General features: G+C 42.0%; 1 protein-coding gene across 1 annotated transcript in view; it reads left to right on the top strand.

Annotated features, from left to right (window-relative positions):
• LOC132888443 (protein unc-13 homolog C-like) overlaps positions 1-21,406 on the top strand; it is a 567,940-nt gene that overhangs the window by 214,973 nt on the left and 331,561 nt on the right. The window contains exons 14-15 of the mRNA XM_060924493.1: positions 14,313-14,466; positions 15,395-15,463. Coding sequence (XP_060780476.1) covers positions 14,313-14,466; positions 15,395-15,463 — 223 coding nt within the window. The remainder of the gene's footprint in view (positions 1-14,312; positions 14,467-15,394; positions 15,464-21,406) is intronic.

The following is a 21,406-nucleotide window of genomic DNA, read 5'->3' as shown; positions in this document are numbered from 1 at the left end:
CATAATGGTGCTCATTTGCATGACATTAAGGAAAGCCCCACCCCCTACGAGCTAGCACGATACTACTTTCATGTAAACAAAGATCACCACGTCAATTTTCCTTCCATGCAAAGTATGCCCAACACAATTATGAAGTACAAAAATAAGTCCTAAAGTATACTTTAACGTTTTGTGGTTGAAAAATTACTCACACCGTAAGAAAGAAAGATAGCACGATGATGACACAACTAACACAACGCTAGTTTCATGTAAAGCCTCGGTCACAACCGGCCGTATGTGCTCTTACAGCCAGTCTACATGCAAAAAACGCAAGAAACGCACGAGAGCGCGCATGTGATGTGCTGATTTTTGAGCCGCAGACCGGCCGCAGAGGTTCTTTGTCATGTCAAACATACTCTACGGGCGCTTATGTTTTTTTCAGGTTGCAAGACAAACTTACGGCCAACGTGCATCTTTCTCCGTGAACAAAAAAAAACCGCAGCGATTTGGGAAACGCCAAAAATCACACGGCCAAAAAATCGTACGTCCGGTTGTGACCTAGGCTTAACCAAACCACAACACTCTCCGTTACATGCAAAAATAACCACACAGCCTTAGATTAATAAACTCACCCCATCAGAAAGAGAAACGGCGTCTTGCACACACCAATGCCTCCGATGGAATGTAATCCTAGGACGGTCCGTGTATCATCCGATCATTCAAGTATTCCATTCAATCTGGAAAACGAGGTTGCGTTTTTTTTTTGCTAGAAATGGTTATCTCCGATGTAAATACCGAGTGTCTGTTTGCTTCGCGGTGTTTGCTCCTCTGCGCTCTGTTTAGTAACTCATTCCATAGTGAAATCACACGCCTGTATGCAGCTAAGTAGCCATGCGCTCAGCTCGGATCATACAGCTGATTCGCGGAAAAAAAAAATGACTGAAATCTTCATGTGAATGGCCCATATGGTAATTTACCCACACCCCCCAGCAGGCTACAGTCCTGACAAAAACGAGACAATTTGCAACAAAAAATGTATGCTTTTCCAACAAAACAATCTATTATCTGAAATACTGATTGCATTCTTCAAGATCTCAACTTGCACATGATGGAAAAAAACAAAAATCACAAATTTCGAAAAAAAAATGCTTCTTTTGCGATTATCTCGGAATCGTTTCAGCTGACATGTGTCCCTGGATTCGGTGAGGGGTCACATATGCTCCCATCCAGATGACGTCTCTTTCAAGGAAGACCTTGCATTTTCCAACATGACAATGCCAAACCACATACTGCATCAATTACAGCATCATGGCTGCGTAGAAGAAGGGTCCGGGTACTGAACTGGCCAGCCTGCAGTCCAGATCTTTCACCCATAGAAAACATTTGGCGCATCATAAAACGGAAGATACGACAAAAAAGACCTAAGGCAGTTGAGCAACTAGAATCCTACATTAGACAAGAATGGGTTAACATTCCTATCCCTAAACTTGAGCAACTTGTCTCCTCAGTCCCCAGACGTTTACAGACTGTTGTAAAGAGAAAAGGGGATGTCTCACAGTGGGAAACATGGCCTTGTCCCAACTTTTTTGAGATGTGTTGTTGTCATGAAATTTAAAATCACCTATTTTTTCTCTTTAAATGATACATTTTCTCAGTTTAAACATTTGATATGTCATCTATGTTCTATTCTGAATAAAATATGGAATTTTGAAACTTCCACATCATTGCATTCCGTTTTTATTTACAATTTGTACTTTGTCCCAACTTTTTTGGAATCGGGGTTGTAGCACAAAGATCATCATTAAATGGTAGAGCGAGCATCACAATGAACACTCTCTCTCCTAGTTAAGTTGCTCTTAGCGTTAAGAGGCTTTTGAGAAACCCACCCCTGTTTGTTTGTTTGTTTGTTTGTTTGTTTGTTTGTTTGTTTGTTTGTTTGTTTGTTTGTTTTAGGGGTTTTTTTAGATCATTTTGTCTTATTTTTATAATTAATCTCTTCATACATACATTTGATATTATTTTGATTTAGTTTTTAGCTCATCCAGCCGCAGGCCAGGCCAGGTGAGTTAATGAGATCATGCGCCATCTGTTGTCCGTCGTCATCCGTCCACAATTTATAAAAATCGCTACTCCTTGTACACGATTGATCAGATTTCGATCAAAGTCACATTCAATGTTCCCCCAGTTGGGTGTGCATAAAAATTGTCAAGATGGTGGCGCCACCTGGCATATTTATCATTTTATGAGCATCTTGGCCGATATGAGCTACAGCCTCATTGAGGCTATTTTTATTTATTTATTTATTTTAATTATTACTGAACTTATTTTCAGTTTCTTTCCTGCTGAAGAGCCACTAAACAGAGTTTCATTGTTCTCTGGACAATGACAAGAAAGATCTAATCGAATCGAATCGAATCTTGAGGCCGTTTTTGTATTTCCATGCATATTTTTTTCAGTGTCAGATGTAAAGCGTCTGTACTTGGTTCTTGGTTCGTCTAAGTCAGTTTGGTTTAAAATGCAACAGTATAACAGAAAAAAATAAATAAAAACATTTGCGTTATTGGATTGAGAGGGAATGAAATGGGAACACGGCTTCACAGATGGTGTTTGTTGGTGGTGACGATGGTCCAACATTAAATTTTGTTTTGGCTCTTGGCAGTGGACTGTGATGTTTGGACCCCTGTGTATCTCCACCTGCTGGCGTTGTTGTGATGATCCTTGTGCCCGTGATGCCACTGTGTAACATTCAGACTGTGTTTTGGTTGAATGAACATGTTTCCTCTGTAACTCCAGTCTACAGAACGACCATTACACTCGCCTAAGTGCTGTCTAATAATCAGCGCTAATGAGTCCAGCACTGCATTCTGCACAGTTATCATTCAGCTAGCGCTGTTAGCATTTACTCATTAACCAGACCGGGTGATGTAATGTAATGTAATGTTCTTGTGTTAAAAGAAAAAAAAGGCAAGAAAAACATCATGACCGAAACTAGTCACGTGTCGATCTGTAATGTAATAAAGTCACAAGAGTTAAACATAAAGTAAGTTTTAAAGTTGACCTTTAAATATTTACTGTACTTAATTAAAATGGAATGATGAGATTTATTGTGAATTGTAAAAATGAAAAAAGTAAAAGTAATTATCATGATTAAATTCAATGACATATGAATTTGTTTTGTTTATCCAAGGACAAATAAAGGATTTAATAATAATAATAATAATAATAATAATAATAATAATAATAATAATAATAATGTCTTATTAACATTATCCAAAATGAAGTTTGGCTCTGACAACACTAAAAATATCGATAGCTATTAAAAATAAATAAATAAATAAATAAATAATAAGCTCTGTGTGTGTGTGTGTGTGTGTGTGTGTGTGTGTGTGTGTGTGTGTGTGTGTGTTTTTTTTCCCATTTCTTAGTTCCTGGGGGTAATAAGAATTATTTTATGTGATTAAAAAAATGACCTTGTCTATTTATGAATTAATAAAGTGAATGAATAAATTATAATATAAAATGCAAAAAAAGTAATGCATAATAATAATAATAATTGTTGTTATTATTATTATTATTATTAAATGAATAAAACATGCCATGGGCGGCACGGTGGTGTAGTGGTTAGCGCTGTCGCCTCACAGCAAGAAGGTCCTGGGTTCGAGCCCCGGGGCCGGCGAGGGCCTTTCTGTGTGGAGTTTGCATGTTCTCCCCGTGTCCGCGTGGGTTTCCTCCGGGTGCTCCGGTTTCCCCCACAGTCCAAAGACATGCAGGTTAGGTTAACTGGTGACTCTAAATTGACCGTAGGTGTGAGTGTGAATGGTTGTCTGTGTCTATGTGTCAGCCCTGTGATGACCTGGCGACTTGTCCAGGGTGAACCCCGCCTTTCGCCCGTAGTCAGCTGGGATAGGCTCCAGCTCGCCTGCGACCCTGTAGAAGGATAAAGCGGCTAGAGATAATGAGATGAGATGAGAACATGCCATATCTTCAAATAAATACATCCTCAACTTCATGCATTAGCAGAGCTCCCCGTGTGCGGAGTACATGGAGCGAAGCCCCTTACTTAAGAGAATATGATGATGCATCAAACTGATTTTTGGCACAGTGGTGTAGTGGTTAGCATGATCGCCTCACAGCAAGAAGGTCCGGGTTCGAGCCCCGGGGCCGGCGAGGGCCTTTCTGTGTGGAGTTTGCCTGTTCTCCTTGTGTCTGCATGGGTTTCCTCTGGGTGCTCCGGTTTCCCCCACAGTCCAAAGACATGCAGGTTGGGTTAATATGGGACGGCCTTGAGCTGACGTGCCCTTGAGTGAGGCACCGAACTCCCAACTGCTCACCGGGCGCTGTTAGCATGGCTGCCCACTGCTCTGGGTGTGTGTGTGCTCATTGCTCACGTGTGTGTGTTCACTGCTTCAGATGGGTTACATGCAGAGAGGAATTTCACAAGTGTGTGATGAATAAAGTTGTGCTTTCTTTCTTTCCTTTCTTTCTTTTTGATGGCTTTTGCGACCGTACATACGAACAACATCCAACACCACCACATGGAACCGGGTCAAAAGTGCAAGGCAATGTATCTCATAAACACTTGAGCACCAGCCAACAAAATTTGTCTCTTTATTTCCATAAGATAGATGGGTTTTTATCCAGCGCTTATTTTTAATTTGCTTTTTAAAAAAAATAATGTGTGATTATTTACTAATACATTTTACGGAAAATATTCACGACAGTTTCATGTAAAACAAGTTAAAACAGTTTTATTAGTCCACTAGAATCTTGGTGTCATGGATTTGGGTGATAGACAGATGTAAATGCAGAAATAGTTTATTAATAAGCACGATAGCAAATAGATCCAAAACGGAGACAAACAGAGGTAGAGTTGAAAACCAGGCAGTGGTGGAGTGAGGCACAGACAGAATATCAGAGGGAATACAATACTCCCAGTCCAAAAACACAAACAGGGTCAAAGTGACACAAAATACAAGGCTTTCACAAAGTCTGTGTGTCACTGAGAGTCCTTATATCTGTGTCTGTGCTGTGATTGAGCTCTAATCAGGAACAGGTGCAGGGTCATTAGTCCTAATAGTGCTGAGTGTATGGATGTTAGAGATGTAACCAGATGACTATTTGATATACACTACCGTTCAAAAGTTTGGGGTCACTTTGAAATGTCCTTATTTTTGAAAGAAAAGCACTGTTCTTTTCAATGCAGATCACTTTAAACTAATCAGAAATCCACTCTATACATTGCTAATGTGCTAAATGACTATTCTAGCTGCAAATGTCTGGTTTTTGGTGCAATATCTCCATAGGTGTATAGAGGCCCATTTCCAGCAACTCTCACTCCAGTGTTCTAATGGTACAATGTGTTTGCTCATTGCCTCAGAAGGCTAATGGATGATTAGAAAACCCTTGTACAATCATGTTAGCACAGCTGAAAACAGTTGAGCTCTTTAGAGAAGCTATAAAACTGACCTTCCTTTGAGCAGATTGAGTTTCTGGAGCATCACATTTGTGGGGTCGATTAAATGCTCAAAATGGCCAGAAAAATGTCTTGACTATATTTTCTATTCATTTTACAACTTATGGTGGGAAATAAAAGTGTGACTTTTCATGGAAAACACAAAATTGTCTGGGTGACCCCAAACTTTTGAACGGTAGTGTATCAAGTGTGATATTGGATGGTAACTCTATAAAATAATAAAATGTAATAAAATCCAAGAATGCAAATGCGAGTCAAAACCAGGAAAAGCAAAATACAAGGCTCGGTAACATCAGACACAGAGTACAGAATGTATACTTCACAAAGTCTGTGTGTTACTCAGAGTCCTTATAAGTGTGAGCTGTGATAGCACCCTGATCAGGAACAGGTGCATGGTGATTAGTCCTAAAAAGCTTAAGAGCAAGTTTCCATGTGAGACAGTTGGACAGTTGACAGATGTAACCAGACAACTGTTTGACATCAAGTTTGGAATATTAAGGTCACAGCTCAAACCCTTGGAGCTCATATGCTGCATTTGGTTGAGGAGGATTTTTTTTTTCCAGTACATTTTTTCCCCTGAAGGTTTTTATCCTACTGTTTTTTTTTTTTTTCATAACAGGCAACGTATAGTATCTTTGCATTGTATGATTTTTTTTTTTTACCTGAACAATTTCTTACTCTGCACCCTCATGTAAACATAATTATTGTACACTTCAGTAGCAGTTATGAGCATCTTTCCTTGGTGTTAGATAATCTAAACATGGCTGAGCTGCGGATCAATATTAATTAGTTCTTACAGTATGTGTGATAATCATCATCATCGGGTCGAGCTAGTTGCACGGATTTCCATAACTCGATCCCTCCATCCATTCATTCATCATCCCAAGCAAGTCTGAAGGATAGCCTTGCATCCAGTGTCATCGCATAGCTGCTGAACGTACGTTTTGGGACGTCTTCCAGCATTTGCTCGGCCATGTTTAGGATCCCACAGTAGGACATCACTAATGATTTCATTCTGAGCTTTCCAGCAGTGGCCTGCAAAGCGTGTTCTTCTTTCATGAATGACATCAGAGATGGGTGCTAGGTGCCCATAGAGTTGTTTATTAGTTAGATGTTGCCTCCAGGATATATTCAGTCCAGATCTTAGACTTTCTTTTCAAGTTTCGATGTCAGAGTCCATGTGGTACGTACAACCATAAAGCAGAACAGATGTTACAGTTGCCTGTGCGATAATATTGGATGGTAACTCTACAGTAGTGCTGTAAAGTGAAAGCGCTGGTTCCCTGCTGTCCCCCAGGTGCCCAGCAGAGTCACACCATAATAAATGTCATGGTGTTTCTGGCGCATGGAATGCGGCATCAAAGAAAGGAATAAATATGTATCGCAACTGCGATGCGTCTCTCATTATTGGTCTCACAATAACATCACAAGACACTCCAGTGATTTATTGAGGTGAAAAACTCGACACAACACAATTTGAAGGTTCATTCAACGTGCTGTATTATTATTATTATTATTATTATTATTCAGGGGTGGCACAGTGGTGTAGTGGTTAGCGCTGTTGCCTCACAGCAAGAAGGTCCGGGTTCGAGCCCCGGGGCCGGCGAGGGCCTTTCTGTGCGGAGTTTGCATGTTCTCCCCGTGTCCGCGTGGGTTTCCTCCGGGTGCTCCGGTTTCCCCCACAGTCCAAAGACATGCAGGTTAGGTTAACTGGTGACTCTAAATTGAGCGTAGGTGTGAATGTGAGTGTGAATGGTTGTCTGTGTCTATGTGTCAGCCCTGTGATGACCTGGCGACTTGTCCAGGGTGTACCCCGCCTTTCGCCCGTAGTCAGCTGGGATAGGCTCCAGCTCGCCTGCGACCCTGTAGAACAGGATAAAGCGGCTAGAGATAATGAGATGAGAATGAGATGAGATTATTATTCAGGATGATTTTGTGCCCTTGCGCATATGTTGCTCATAAACTCATCAGGAGCTCCACTTTTACCGTCAACAGTGTCTAAATATCTATATTAATCCAAACTTTAATATTTTACTGACAGCCCCAGAGATGTTTATTAATCACTGGTTCTCAGACAAGGCTAATTAACGGGATCAGTGATGTGTTCAGGCTCTGATTTACCTCTTACAAAACTCAGAGAAACTCTTTAACACATCGCTCACCAAGAAGACGGGACACGGCGCACGCCGCCCAGGCGAAACGTCAATTTCCCTCCAAAACATATTTATCCGATGCTAATCACTTAATTACAGACTGATTAGTTAATTAATAACTGGGATTAATATTAAAGTCACTGCAGCGTCATCAGGATCCAGATGTTTAATCTTTTACTAACGAATGATACTACACCGCAGCCCTGCTGTAATCTGGATTCTGATTGGTCAGAATGGTTTGAGTAGAAGAAGAAGAAACCTTTATTCGTTACATGCACACTTCAAGCACAGTGAAATTCATCCTCTGCATTTAACCCATCTGAAGCAGTGAACACATGCGCACACACACCCAGAGCAGTGGGCAGCCACACCAGAGCGCCCGGGGAGCAGTCAGGGGTTCGGTACCTCGCTCAAGGGCACCTCAGCCCAAGGCCGCCCCACGTCAACCTAACTGCATGTCTTTGGACTGTGGGGGAAACCTGAGCACCCGGAGGAAACCCACGCAAACACGGGGAGAACATGCAAACTCCACCCAGCTGGCCGCTGGGTTCGAACCCGGAACCTTCTTGCTGTGAGGCGACTGTGCTAACCACTACACCACCGTGCCGCCCGAGTAATCTTCTATAACAGCAGCTCTGACAGTAGATCGTTATGAACCCAGTGATGAATTACAGAAGGTTTAAGCAATCTTTTTATTAATTAGCTAGTTAATAATGTTAAATAAATACAGTCTTTAAAAAATGGAGCCCTTAAGGGTTCTCTCTTCCCTGAAAGGTCCCATATAGGGAACTATTAACACTTCCAAGTACCCTTTTTGGAAGCTACTATCCAATAGGCAAGAAAAAAAAAAAAACAAGGTTAACTCTACTCTTAACGACATTAGAACCCGGAGGACAGGACGGGTTCTGAGAAGGGCTTATTGGAAAGGTCTGTGTGAAACCAGATGAGTAACAATGTGATAAATAATTCAGTAATCATTGAATCATTGGTATTTAAACATTTATAAAGGGATGTTTGACGTTATTTATTCATGATGATATTCAGTTATTGTAAATGAGTTGATATAAACGTCATCACTTTATTACTGTAGATGTGACTGATGAATAATTTGCAATCATTTATTATAATGATGCATTATCTCACTCAGTAAACAACTCCAAGCTTTGATGGATATAAAATAATGAAATAATCACCAGGCTGTTCAATAAAGAGAAGAACGTTTGTTAGGCTGCATGAACTGATTGTTTGTTTTCTGTGAGACTCTCTCATCAGCATGTTTCAGCTCTTTGCGGATGGGTTTGTGTCTGATGTCTCTCACACTCTCACCTCATTCATCCCCTGTGTGTGTGTGAGAGAGGTCAGTTCCTCTTGACACCAGCACTTTACACTAACACAATAATGACCCTGGAGAACACAGAAACCCTCTCTGGTGGTGCTGGAGGATCATCAGTTTTACTCCACCTTCAGTGTGTCACATTCACTGAGCACAGACGCGGCACATCCATCCATCCATCCATCCATCCATCCATTATCTGTAGCTGCTTATCCTGTGCAGGGTCGCAGGCGAGCTGGAGCCTATCCCAGCTGACTACGGGCGAAAGGCGGGGTACACCCTGGACAAGTCGCCAGGTCATCACAGGGCTGACACATAGACACAGACAACCATTCACACTCACATTCACACCTACGGTCAATTTAGAGTCACCAGTTAACCTAACCTGCATGTCTTTGGACTGTGGGGGAAACCGGAGCACCCAGAGGAAACCCACGCGGACACGGGGAGAACATGCAAACTCCGCACAGAAAGGCCCTCGCCGGCCACAGGGCTCGAACCCAGGACCTTCTTGCTGTGAGGCGACAGTGCTAACCACTACACCACCGGTACTGCACGTTATTATTTATAACACAACATATGTCATTTATTCACTGTATTTCATGCACTTTTGCAAAATATATTTGAATAGATAGATAGATGGATGGATGGATGGATGGATGGATGGATGGATGGATGGACACAAGAACAAGTCAATGGATAAGTTAGTGAACTGACCAATGAATATATGTATTACTGGCTAGATTGATAGATGGATGGGTGGATGGATTGATGGATGGGTAGGTGGCTGGATGGATGGATGGACCAGTTAATAAAAGAAAAGATGAGTAATTAAACAAGTTGCTGGATGGATGGATGGATGGATGGATGGATGGATGGGTTCATAGATGTGCAGTAGGATGGATGGATGGATGGATGGATGGATGGATAAATAGATAAATGAATAGCTGAATGAACATATTGATGGTTAGATGGATAAACCAGTTAATGAAAGAACAGATGGGTAATTAAACAAGTTGATCGATGGTTGGATGGATGAGCAGAGTGATGGATATACAGTAGGGGTGGGTGGATGGATGGAAGGAGGGATGGATGGATGAAATGATGGATAAATGGACAGATGGTTGAATAGATTGATGCATGGCTGGATGGATGAACAGGTTAATGGATACTGAGTAGGAATAGATGGAGGGAGGGATGGATGAATAAAAAGGTTGATAGATGGATTAATAAGTGAATGAAAAACCCAGATCAGTAGATGGGTGACTCTGGAGGTTACCAGGTGAACAGAAGAGTGGAATGATGTGGAAACAGATAAACAGATCAGCGGGTGAACGGGTAGAGGGATGGAGTTACTGCCCTACTTTTCCTTTTCACTGATTTAATTTAAGCCTTGAATTGTTTGAACACACAGAGCTGCTTTTAATTGTAGTGTGTGTGTGTGTGTGTGTGTGTGTGTGTGTGTGTGTGTGTGTGTGTGAGACAGAGAGAGAGAGAGAGATTGTCCGCAGAGCTGGTGCTTACTTTTAGTGTATTTGAACTCTGCTGCTTTATTCATGGAGCTCTATCTGTCCATCCTTTCCTTTATTTCATTATCTGGCTCCAGCACATCCTTTAATTCCATCTCTCTCTCTCACACACACACACACCATCTTCTCTATCATTCCATTTTTCCTTTATACTATTATTACATCTCATCTCTCCTTCTTTCATTGTTTCATTTCTTTACTGTCTCTATAGCTTCCTTATTTCCTCTCTCTCTCTCTCTCTCTCTCTCTAATAAGCCTCCTCTCTCCTCTCTCATGGCTTGACGTCTTTCATGATCATCTCTCAGCCCTGAAGCTCACAGGTCTTTTCCCTGCTGGTCCCCGTTACTTCTCCTATCACTCCAGGTCTGCTATTATTTAGATAAAAAGAAGATATATATCTCATCTCATCTCATTATCTCTAGCCGCTTTATCCTGTTCTACAGGGTCGCAGGCAAGCTGGAGCCTATCCCAGCTGACTACGGGCGAAAGGCGGGGTACACCCTGGACAAGTCACCAGGTCATCACAGGGCCGACACATAGACACAGACAACCATTCACACTCACATTCACACCTACACTCAATTTAGAGTCACCAGTTAACTTAACCTGCATGTCTTTGGACTGTGGGGGAAACCGGAGCACCCGGAGGAAACCCACGCGGACACGGGGAGAACATGCAAACTCCGCACAGAAAGGCCCTCGCTGGCCACGGGGCTCGAACCCGGACCTTCTTGCTGTGAGGCGACAGCGCTAATCACTACACCGCCGTGCCGCCCAAGATATATATCATGTGTCATATTTTAAATTAATATACAGTGTGTGTTTTTTTATAAGAAGAAATGCAAATACATTACATCACTAAAATGGTAAGTGCAATGGTATGTATGGATAATGGTGAATTGATGAAAGGATGCACTGATCTATGATTAATCGATGATGGATCAACTGATAGGCAAATGGTTGGTTGGATGGAAATAGAACAAAAAAAATGAAGATGAACGGATGATAGGAAATGAATGAGAAATTTGGTGGTCTAAAGGAAGGCTGGAAGGTGAACAAAATGATGTGTAGCTAGAAGGATGAATGAAAAGTGAACATAGAGATAGATGGCTGGAGAAATTAATAAAAGATGGTTGATTTAGTGGTGGCGGCACGGTGGTGTAGTGGTTAGCGCTGTCGCCTCACAGCAAGAAGGTCCAGGTTCGAGCCCCGTGGCCAGCGAGGGCCTTTCTGTGTGGAGTTTGCATGTTCTCCCCGTGTCCGCGTGGGTTTCCTCCGGGTGCTCCGGTTTCCCCCACAGTCCAAAGACATGCAGGTTAGGTTAACTGGTGACTCTAAATTGAGCGTAGGTGTGAATGTGAGTGTGAATGGTTGTCTGTGTCTATGTGTCAGCCCTGTGATGACCTGGCGACTTGTCCAGGGTGTACCCCGCCTTTCGCCCGTAGTCAGCTGGGATAGGCTCCAGCTTGCCTGTGACCCTGTAGAACAGGATAAAGCGGCTACAGATAATGAGATGAGATGATTTAGTGGTAGTTGGATGGTTGGATATATAGAACATTGGGTCAAAGATGAAAAGAGCTACATATGGTTGGATGGGTGGATTCAAAAAGATAGATAGGTATGTAGGTAGGTAGGTAGCAAGAAGTTGATTATTTTCCGATAGCAGTACATTCCCAAGTGATTTATTCCTTTTATGCCACACCAACACTGATTATTAGCTCATCCGGCCGACAGGTGATGAGTTTATGCCATCATGTGTTGTCCGGCGTCCGTCTGTCATCTGTTGTCCACATTTCATGAAAATTGCTTCTTTTCTCTCAATTCTTCACTAATTTTTATTCTTTTTGGCAGGAAGGTAGGTCTGCCTGGGGTGCATATAGATAGCTTCTACCCAAATTTGCATAATTGCAATTAATAAATAATGAAGATATGGAGTAATTAATCAATCCCTAACGAGCAGTTTCCACACAAATCGCTTCTTCTCTCTCAGTTCTTCACCGATTTTGATTCTTTCTGGCATGAAGGTAGGGGCACCTAGGGTGCATACTGTATAACTTCTACCCAGATTTGCTTCATTACAATTATTAATGAATTGATGGACTAATTAAGCCTTAATGCCTTAAGCAGTTCAACAAAAATCACTTCTTCTCAGTCAGTTCCTCACCATTTTGGATTCTTTCTGGTAAATAGGTCGGTATTCTTAGGGTGGATATCACTTCTATATAGAGCTTGTATATAGTGTATATAGCTTGCAACATTTATTGCGCAAGGTGGCCCACTTTAGATCGTTCCTTCTGGACTAGGCGGGGCCGGAGTGAGCTACGCCCTCATTGATGGTCTCGTTTTATTTATCAAAGAAAATTAAGTCATTATTGTCAGAGCTGCTGTTGCAGAAAATTAATTGACATCTTTTGACCAATCAGAATCCAGAACTCAGCAGTGCTGCAGTATAACGCAGAGCAGTGAGCAGATAATGATGGTCGCTATACTGCACTGTAAAAAAAAATAGTTGAGAATACTTGAAATTTCAAGGCAACCGTCTGCATTAAGAATTTTATGTTTTACCAACGATGTGCCCATGATAATCCAAACTATGATAAAACTTATCTTTATTAAGAATTCTTAATTAAGTCAATTTTCCAATTCCTCATTCTGCCAACATAGATTTCTCTTTTTGCTGAACAGTGGCATTCACAGTAGTGCAAAAAGGCAATTGAGGTTATCACAATTTTTTTTTTTTTTAGATTTTTTTGGGGCTTTTTTCACCTCTATTTGGATAGGACAGCGTAGAGACAGGAAATGAGGGGGAGAGAGAGACAGGGAGGGATCGGGAAATGTCCTCGGATCGGAACCGAACCCGGGTCGCCGGATTTATGGTATGGTGCCTTATCCACCTGAGCCACGACGCCTCCGAGGTTATCACAATTTATCATTAAACTATACATGCCTTTTTTCATTGTTCTACACAATTACAAAACTTCAATATTGAAATAAAGTTTTTAAAACCCACACCGTGGGTATGGCGTCGTGGCTCAGGTGGATAAGGCGCCATACCATAAATCCGGGGACCCGGGTTTGATTCCGACCCGAGGTCATTTCCCGATCCCTCCCCGTCCCTCTCTCCTGCTCATTTCCTGTCTCTACACTGTCCTATCCAAATAGAGGTGAAAAAAGCCCCAAAAAAATCTAAAAAAAAAAAAATTGTGATAACCTCAATTGCCTTTTTGTACTACTGTGAATGCCACTGTTCAGCAAAAAGAGAAATCTATGTTGGCAGAATGAGGAATTGAAAATTGACTTAATTAAGAATTCTTAATAAAGATAACAGTTTTATCATAGTTTGGATTATCATGGGCACATCGTTGGCAAAACATAAAATTCTTAATGCAGACGGTTGCCTTGAAATTTCAAGTATTCTCAACTATTCTTTTTTTAGTGTGGAAGTAAATGTGTTAAATTTTAAATAGTAAAGTTTTGTGTTTTGAAAAAAGTTCAAAAGCATAAACTCTGCACCTTTGCTCAGAAGAATGCTATCTTCACTTTCCACTCTTATGGCTTAATTAGCATAAACTGTGTTGTTGTAATTGTTGTTATTGTTTGTTGTTTACAGTTGTCTTTATAAAACAAACTGCTTCGGCTGCATACAAATGACCATCATTTTTCTTTTTATGAAAATGTTTCAAACTGAATGCAGGAGCCTTGTTTCCACACCGTATCATCATCAGCAGCAGTGTGACGCTGTAATGTTCCAGTGTTTATGGTCGCTCTGGGAAAATCAGTACAGTGTGTCTGTGTAAACTCCATGAACTTTATTCTCTCTCTCTCTCTCTCTCACTGTTTTGCAGTCATTTCTCCTGCCTCTCATCAAAGTACATGTGTCCTGGAGTGCCGGCTGTTATGAGTAACCTATTGGCGAACATTAATGCCTACTTCGCTCACACCACCACCACCAGCACCAACATCTCCGCCTCAGACCGGTTTGCTGCTTCCAACTTTGGGGTGAGGGTGTGATTATGATGGGAGGATGATAAACATATGAACTGTTGAAGGAGTGCAAATAAAATAAATAAATATACAAAAAATGCATCATGGATGAAAGGTTGGATGGATTGCTGATTTATGAAGAGATCATTGACGAGATGGATTTATGGACAGACAGATGATCGATGGATGGGTGAAATATTTGGTGGATGAAGAGGAAGCTGTGTGGATGGATGGATGGATGAATGAAATATTTGGTGGATGAAGAGGAAGCTGGATGGATGGATGGATGGATGGATGGATGGAAGAAATATTTGGTGGATGAAGAGGAAGCTGTGTGGATGGATGGAAGAAATATTTGGTAGATGAAAAGGAAGCTGTATGGATGGATGAAATAATTAGGGGATGAGGAGGTAGCTGCTTGGATGGATGCCGGAATGGATGGATGGATGAAATAATTAGTGGATGAGGAAGTAGCTGCATGAATGGATGGATGAAATAATTAGTGGATGAGAAGGAAGCTGGATGGATGGATGGATGACTGAATGAGTTAAAAGATGATTGGATGAATGAAAAGTTAAGTAATGGACAGATGAACAGGTCAATTGATGAATGAATATAGTGGGTGATGGATGGATGGACGGATGGATGGGTGGATGGATGAATGGACGGATGGACAGGTGGATGGATGGATGGATGGATGGATGGATGGATGGATGGACAGGTGGGTGGATGGATGGACATGCGAATGAGAGCTGAATAAATCTGGACAGATTTGCCAGTGGATGATTGATGAAGGGCTGCATCCTGTCATTAGCAGTACTGTGAGCACTGTAGCGTATGTGCTGTATAACTCTATGGATGTTGTATTATCACTGAGAGCTACAGTACTTTCTGTTCTAATGCATGAATGTTTAATATTTTATTGTTTTTTTTTTTTCCACAGAGAGAGAAGTTTGTAAAACTCTTGGATCAGTTACACAACTCTCTGAGAATCGATCTCTCCAAATACAGGGTAAGGAATATAAGAATACAAATTAAATATGAAGAATAAAGGTGGGAATAAACCTCAACTCCACATAGAGTCCAAAAAAGTTTTTAAATGTTGTATTGCATTAGTTATACCAATAACCTGAAGAAAAGAAAGGATGGATGGATGGATGGATGGATGGATGGATGGGCAGCTGGACAGACAGCTGGATGGATGGATGGATGGATGGATGGATGGATGGATGGATGGATGGATGGGCAGATGTCTGGATGGGCAGCTGGATGGATGGATGGATGGATGGATGGATGGGCAGATGAATGGGCAGATGGATGGATGGATGGATGGATGGATGGATGGATGGGCAGCTTGATGGATGAATGGATGGATGGGCAGCTGGATGGATGGGCAGCCAGAAAGATGGATGGATGGACAGCTGGAAAGATAGATAGATAGATAGATAGATAGATAGATAGATAGATAGATAGATAGATAGATAGATAGATAGATAGATAGATAGATAGATAGATAGATAGATAGATAGATAGAGTGTGAGTGAGTGAGTCTGAGTCCAGCAGTCTGAGAGTGCAGCAGTGCACTGTGGGAAATGACTCACACCTCAACTGATCCTGTCTATAACCAATCAAAATTCAGAATCTGAAAATTCAGATTTTCAAAATATCTGTTATCAAAACCATCCTGAGATCATGAGTGGGACGCATGATTTCCGGTTATGAGTGAACGCTGGCGCATTTGGCTGCCGCTACTCCCCGGTCCCACATTTGTTTGATTGTTATTTTTAGCATTTTACTTTCACGCTATCTGTGTGTTTTATTTTTCCCAAACCTTCTCTGGGAGATGGGTTTCTTATCTCACACTTCCTTGAATGTCATCTGCAAATACTAGCCTAAACAGTAACGTTACCTGTTGAGCGGATTCCAGGACTACCTGTGTCAGATATTTCCACTGCCCTCGGAAACCTGTTTGCTCTTGACATCCTAAGATAAGCCATCTGCTACTGCTGAAATCAGGATATAGACTGTGTTCTGACTGGGGATTCATCTTATCTACCTGTCCAGACTTTAAAACGGGAGTTTATTGAACTGTTGGCCAAACTGATGGACTAGGCTACTACTAACGCTGACTACCCTGTATTACCTTGCGCGAGCCCTCTTAGGTGTGTCCACCTTAACTGTTCTTTTGGGTAAGTCTCTTACTTGTTATGTTGGTAAGTTTCTTGTTGGTATGAACTATTGCTCTCCCTAGGGCTGGCTATTTCTGTTGCCTGCCCTCTGGAGTGTCAAGTGGTGTATCATGTTGGCTAACGTGTTAAGATCAGGGCACAGGCGTCTGGCTAGCTGCTCTGTGCGTAGCCTACGTTTGCTTGCTTGGATGGTGCATGCAACAGTGATTCTACTCTGGCTCCTTGTTTTGATCGAAGTCACCTACACTGGCTTTACAGTGAGCCAAAACTTTCGCATCGGCTTTCCTGGGACTTCTCCATGGTGCTTAAATATTCGTCTGCCTATCTCCATTATTTGGGGAATAAAACATATAAATTCCCTGACACTCTGCTTGCGCACAAACATCTTGGGTTCCTGCGTCAGCCTAAATATATACAGGGGCTCTGGACGGACGTTTGCTCGCCAACAACATCCAAACAACGTTGATTCGTTTTGGAGCTGGAATCGTAACATCAAGCGGACTGTTGTTGAGAGGCGATCTGTTGACTTTACAAACTTGTGTTCCATAAATTTAGTTAAAACTTCACAGAATTGCCCTTCCTCAAGAAATGCGCAGTTTGCTTTATTAAATGTGCGATCTCTTAATAAAAAAGCACCCTACATTAATGACTTGATCACTGATGTTGGCATAGATCTACTATGTTTAACTGAAACTTGGCAAATACCAAATGATTTTCTGGCTTTAAATGAAGCTACTTCTGTAGGATATGAGTATCTGGAGAAGCCACGTTTAACTGGGCGGGGGCGGTCTTGCTGTGATCTATCGCTCCAGTTATAGGATTGTATCTATGCCCTTGCAGGATTTTTCATCATTTGAATGTCTGGCTCTGAAATTTATTGGTGGTCTACCTCTACTGCTTTTGCTCATTTATCGGCCTCCCAAAGTTTCCTCTGTTTTTATTAATGAATTGTCTGAGCTGCTTTCATCTGTCAGTGCTCTGTGTCCATCTATACTGGTGCTTGGTGATTTGAACATTCATGTTGACTCAGACAACTGTGATTTTGTTAAAAACTTTGTGGCTGTCCTTGATTGTTTTGATTTCACCCAACATGTAGATTTTCCCACCCACTCAAAGGGCCATATCTTAGATCTTGTTTGTACCTCTGGCATCACACCATCAAATTTATATTCCAGAGATTTCTGTGTTTCTGATCACATGGCTATTCTATTTAATATTGCTGTCCCTGAGCCTCTCCATCGCAGGCGTGCATTTCGCACCATCACATACAGGAACACAAAAGCATAGTTACAGCTGATTTATTTGACACACTACATCCTATTCTGACCACTAAATCATTAAACTCATCGCCTGAGGAGGTAGTCATGCTCTACAACTCTCACCTTCCTGACTCTCTTAATCACCTTGCCCCCCTGAAGGCACGTACTGTCTCTTTCTCTCACTCTGCTCCGTGGTTCACACCTGAGCATCGTAAAATGAAGGCTGCTGGTCGGCAACTGGAGAGACTTGGTCGTTAAACTGGCCTGACAGTTCATGCGTTGGCATACAGTGACCATGTCTCTGCCTACAAAGAGTCTCTAATTGATGCCAAGACCAGCTATTACACCACCATCATTACCAGAGGCCAAGGGAACCCTAGAGCCCGTTTTTCTACTGTAAACAAACGTCTCTTGCCTGCTAAAAACTTTCCGCTTACTCCTTCCACTGATCTTCATTGTAAATTTCTTGAATTTTTTCAAAACAAAATTAACTCTATATACAAGCAGATCAAATCCACTCCCATCACTCCCTCTAATGTCCCCTTTCCCTGTCCACCACCAGCTGGATCTTTCTCTGCTTTCTCATTAGTCGATGAGCAGTATGTCCTCGGCTTAGCATCTAAATCCAGGCCTACCACCTGTCTTCTCGACCCTATGCCCACCTCTTTGGTAAAGATTTGCCTGCCAGTTCTCTGTCCCCTGCTGGTCAAGATAATAAACTCGTCCCTTTCAACTGGATTAGTCCCTCAGGCTCTCAAAACAGCAGCTATCACTCCTGTCTTGAAAAAACCTGGAGCAGCTATTGATGATTTTAAAAATGATCGCCCCATTTCCAATCTTCCCTTCATTGCAAAAGTCCTAGTCTTGGAGCTGATTGTTGCCAATCAGCTCCAAGAGCATTTAGCCCAATACAATCTTTGGGAGAAGTTTCAGTCTGGGTTTAGGGCCATGCACAGCACCAAGACTGCCCTGGTCAAGGTTGTCAACGATTTGCTGTTAGCTGCTGACACTGGCCATGTCAGTATACTTGTTCTCCTCGACCTTACAGCAGCTTTTGACACTGTATGTCACAATCTTTTATTGAGCCGCTTAGAAACTCTGCTTGGCATCACTGGTTCTTCTTTAGCCTGGTTCAAATCTTATCTTACCATGAGAGAACAGTTTGTGTCAGTTGGAGGCTTTAGATCCCCTAAATCACCCCTCCGTCATGGTGTCCCTCAGGGCTCTGTCCTGGGACCCTTACTATTTGTAATATACATCCTCCCTCTTGGCCACATAATACTAGCCTGGCTAACGCGACTTCAAAGCTCTCCGAGCTATTGGTCTGGCCAAGATATTAAGCCAAACCATTTCCCAGAGCCCGTGGTTGACCCGCCTCCCTGAAATGCCTCAGTTTACTACTGGTCGAAGCCAGAAAAGGCTGTGACGAAGCTTAAACCAATCACATCACTCTTTCCTCTGATGTATGCGATGCGACGGGGCTAACTGGTAGATTAAACTCTTACCGAAGCCGGTCGGGAGCAAGGCAAAAACGTCCTTCCTTTCAATAAATACCTCCAGGGCTGCTCTTTGCTCCGTTTTCAATGAGAACTTCCCGTTGAATGCTTTCAATACAGCATCTATGCGTAATAGATGCGGAAGCGTGAATGAAGTGCTTCCGGCATAGATTCTGTAAACAATCTATGGCTTCCGGTCGCAGTTCTACTACGTCAGTGCCTTGAACACGCCTCTACCCAGGGCCGTTGGAGGTGCTCAAAGTTGATTGGTTCCCGATTTTTCGGGAGCTTGGAAGAGCTGTAGATAGCTTGCCTGGCCAGACTAACATAATACAGCATTATGGGCTCAACTTTCATTGTTATGCAGATGACACCCACATTTACATTCAAACCAAACCCTCTCACCCACTCCCTCCGTCCAATCTTGTCAACTGTCTAAATGCAGTCAACAATTGGATGGTGCAGAACTTTCTTAAATTAAATCAAGACAAAACAGAAGCCATCCTCATTTCCACCCCTTCTATCTTGGAAAAACTGGAGCACTCACAGCTATCTATTGCTGGTTATTTCACTTCCACTACTGTTGAAGTAAGAAATCTGGGTGTTATTCTGGACTCTACTCTCTCTTTTGACTCACACATTAAAAATATTACTAAAACAGCTTTCTTTCACCTGAAAAGTCTCTCCAAACTCCGTTCCTCTTTAACTTCATCTGCAGCTGAAACACTTATACATGCTTTTGTCACCTCAAGACTGGACTACTGCAATGCCCGACTCGATGGCATCCCAGCCAAGCGACTAAATAGGCTGCAATATGTTCCAAACTCAGCTGCTAGAGTACTCACTCACACCAGGCCCTGGGATCATATCACTCCTATTCTCTACAACCTGCACTGGCTCCCAGTTAAATATCGCATCCAGTACAAAATTATCCTGTTTGTCTACAAATCCCTACAGAACTATGGAATCATTTTTGTGCCAAAATGTTCATACAATACTTTTGAAATATCAAACAAAAACGATAAATCAAAATACAAAAAAAGAAAAAAAAGTCTTTTTTTTTTTTAGGCTGGCAAACAAATTATTCATGTAATTGTGCAAAATATCAGTCTATTACTCTTCAGAAACCTTTTTTGTTCCGCGTCTTTCTCAGTTTTGTTTGCCGTAATTTATTTTGGTTGCGATTCCAGCTTTCCCGTTTGCGCTCCCTGACTTTTTGCTTGCAGTTTTGGCACAAACTTCCCGTGTGGGTGGGCTGTCCAGGAATGCATTCCCATTGGCTAACTTGTGTTTGACTGACAGCTACGCTCAGCCATTCCCTACTCGGATTCTGGCGGACTGTTTGACGAGTGACCGATCCATTGACGGTAAACAAGGATGGAGTGGACTTCAGTGGCGACTATGATATTGAATTTACACTTTGTTGAATTAATTCAGTATCATAGTCGCCACTGAAGTCCACTCCATCCTTGTTTACCGTCAATAGATCAGTCACTCGTCAAACAGTCCGCCAGAATCCGAGTAGGGAATGGCTGAGCGTAGCTGTCAGTCAAACACAAGTTAGCCAATGGGAATGCATTCCTGGACAGCCCACCCACACGGGAAGTTTGTGCCAAAACTGCAAGCAAAAAGTCAGGGAGCGCAAACGAGAAAGCTGGAATCGCAACCAAAATAAATTACGCCAAACAAAACTGAGAAAGACGCGGAACAAAAATAAAAGGTTTCTGAAGAGTAATAGACTGATATTTTGCACGATTACACCAATAATTTGTTTGCCAGCCTAAAAAAATTGACTTTTTCTTTCTTTTTTTTTTGTATTTTGATTTGTCGTTTTTGTTTGATATTTCAAAAGTATTGTATGAACATTTTGGCACAAAATTGATTCCATACATAACCTGGCCCCTCCCTATTTATCAAATCTCCTAACTCCATATCAGCTACCTCTAAATCTTCGCTCCACAGATGTCCACCTATTAGCGGTCCCTGACTCTCGGCTCTGCTCTATGGGTGA

This window comes from Neoarius graeffei, chromosome 6, assembly GCF_027579695.1.
Source record: "Neoarius graeffei isolate fNeoGra1 chromosome 6, fNeoGra1.pri, whole genome shotgun sequence".
NCBI classification, from domain to species: Eukaryota; Metazoa; Chordata; class Actinopteri; order Siluriformes; family Ariidae; genus Neoarius; species Neoarius graeffei.
Note: the sequence above shows the minus strand (reverse complement) of the source record. Positions and strands in the feature narration are given on the sequence as shown.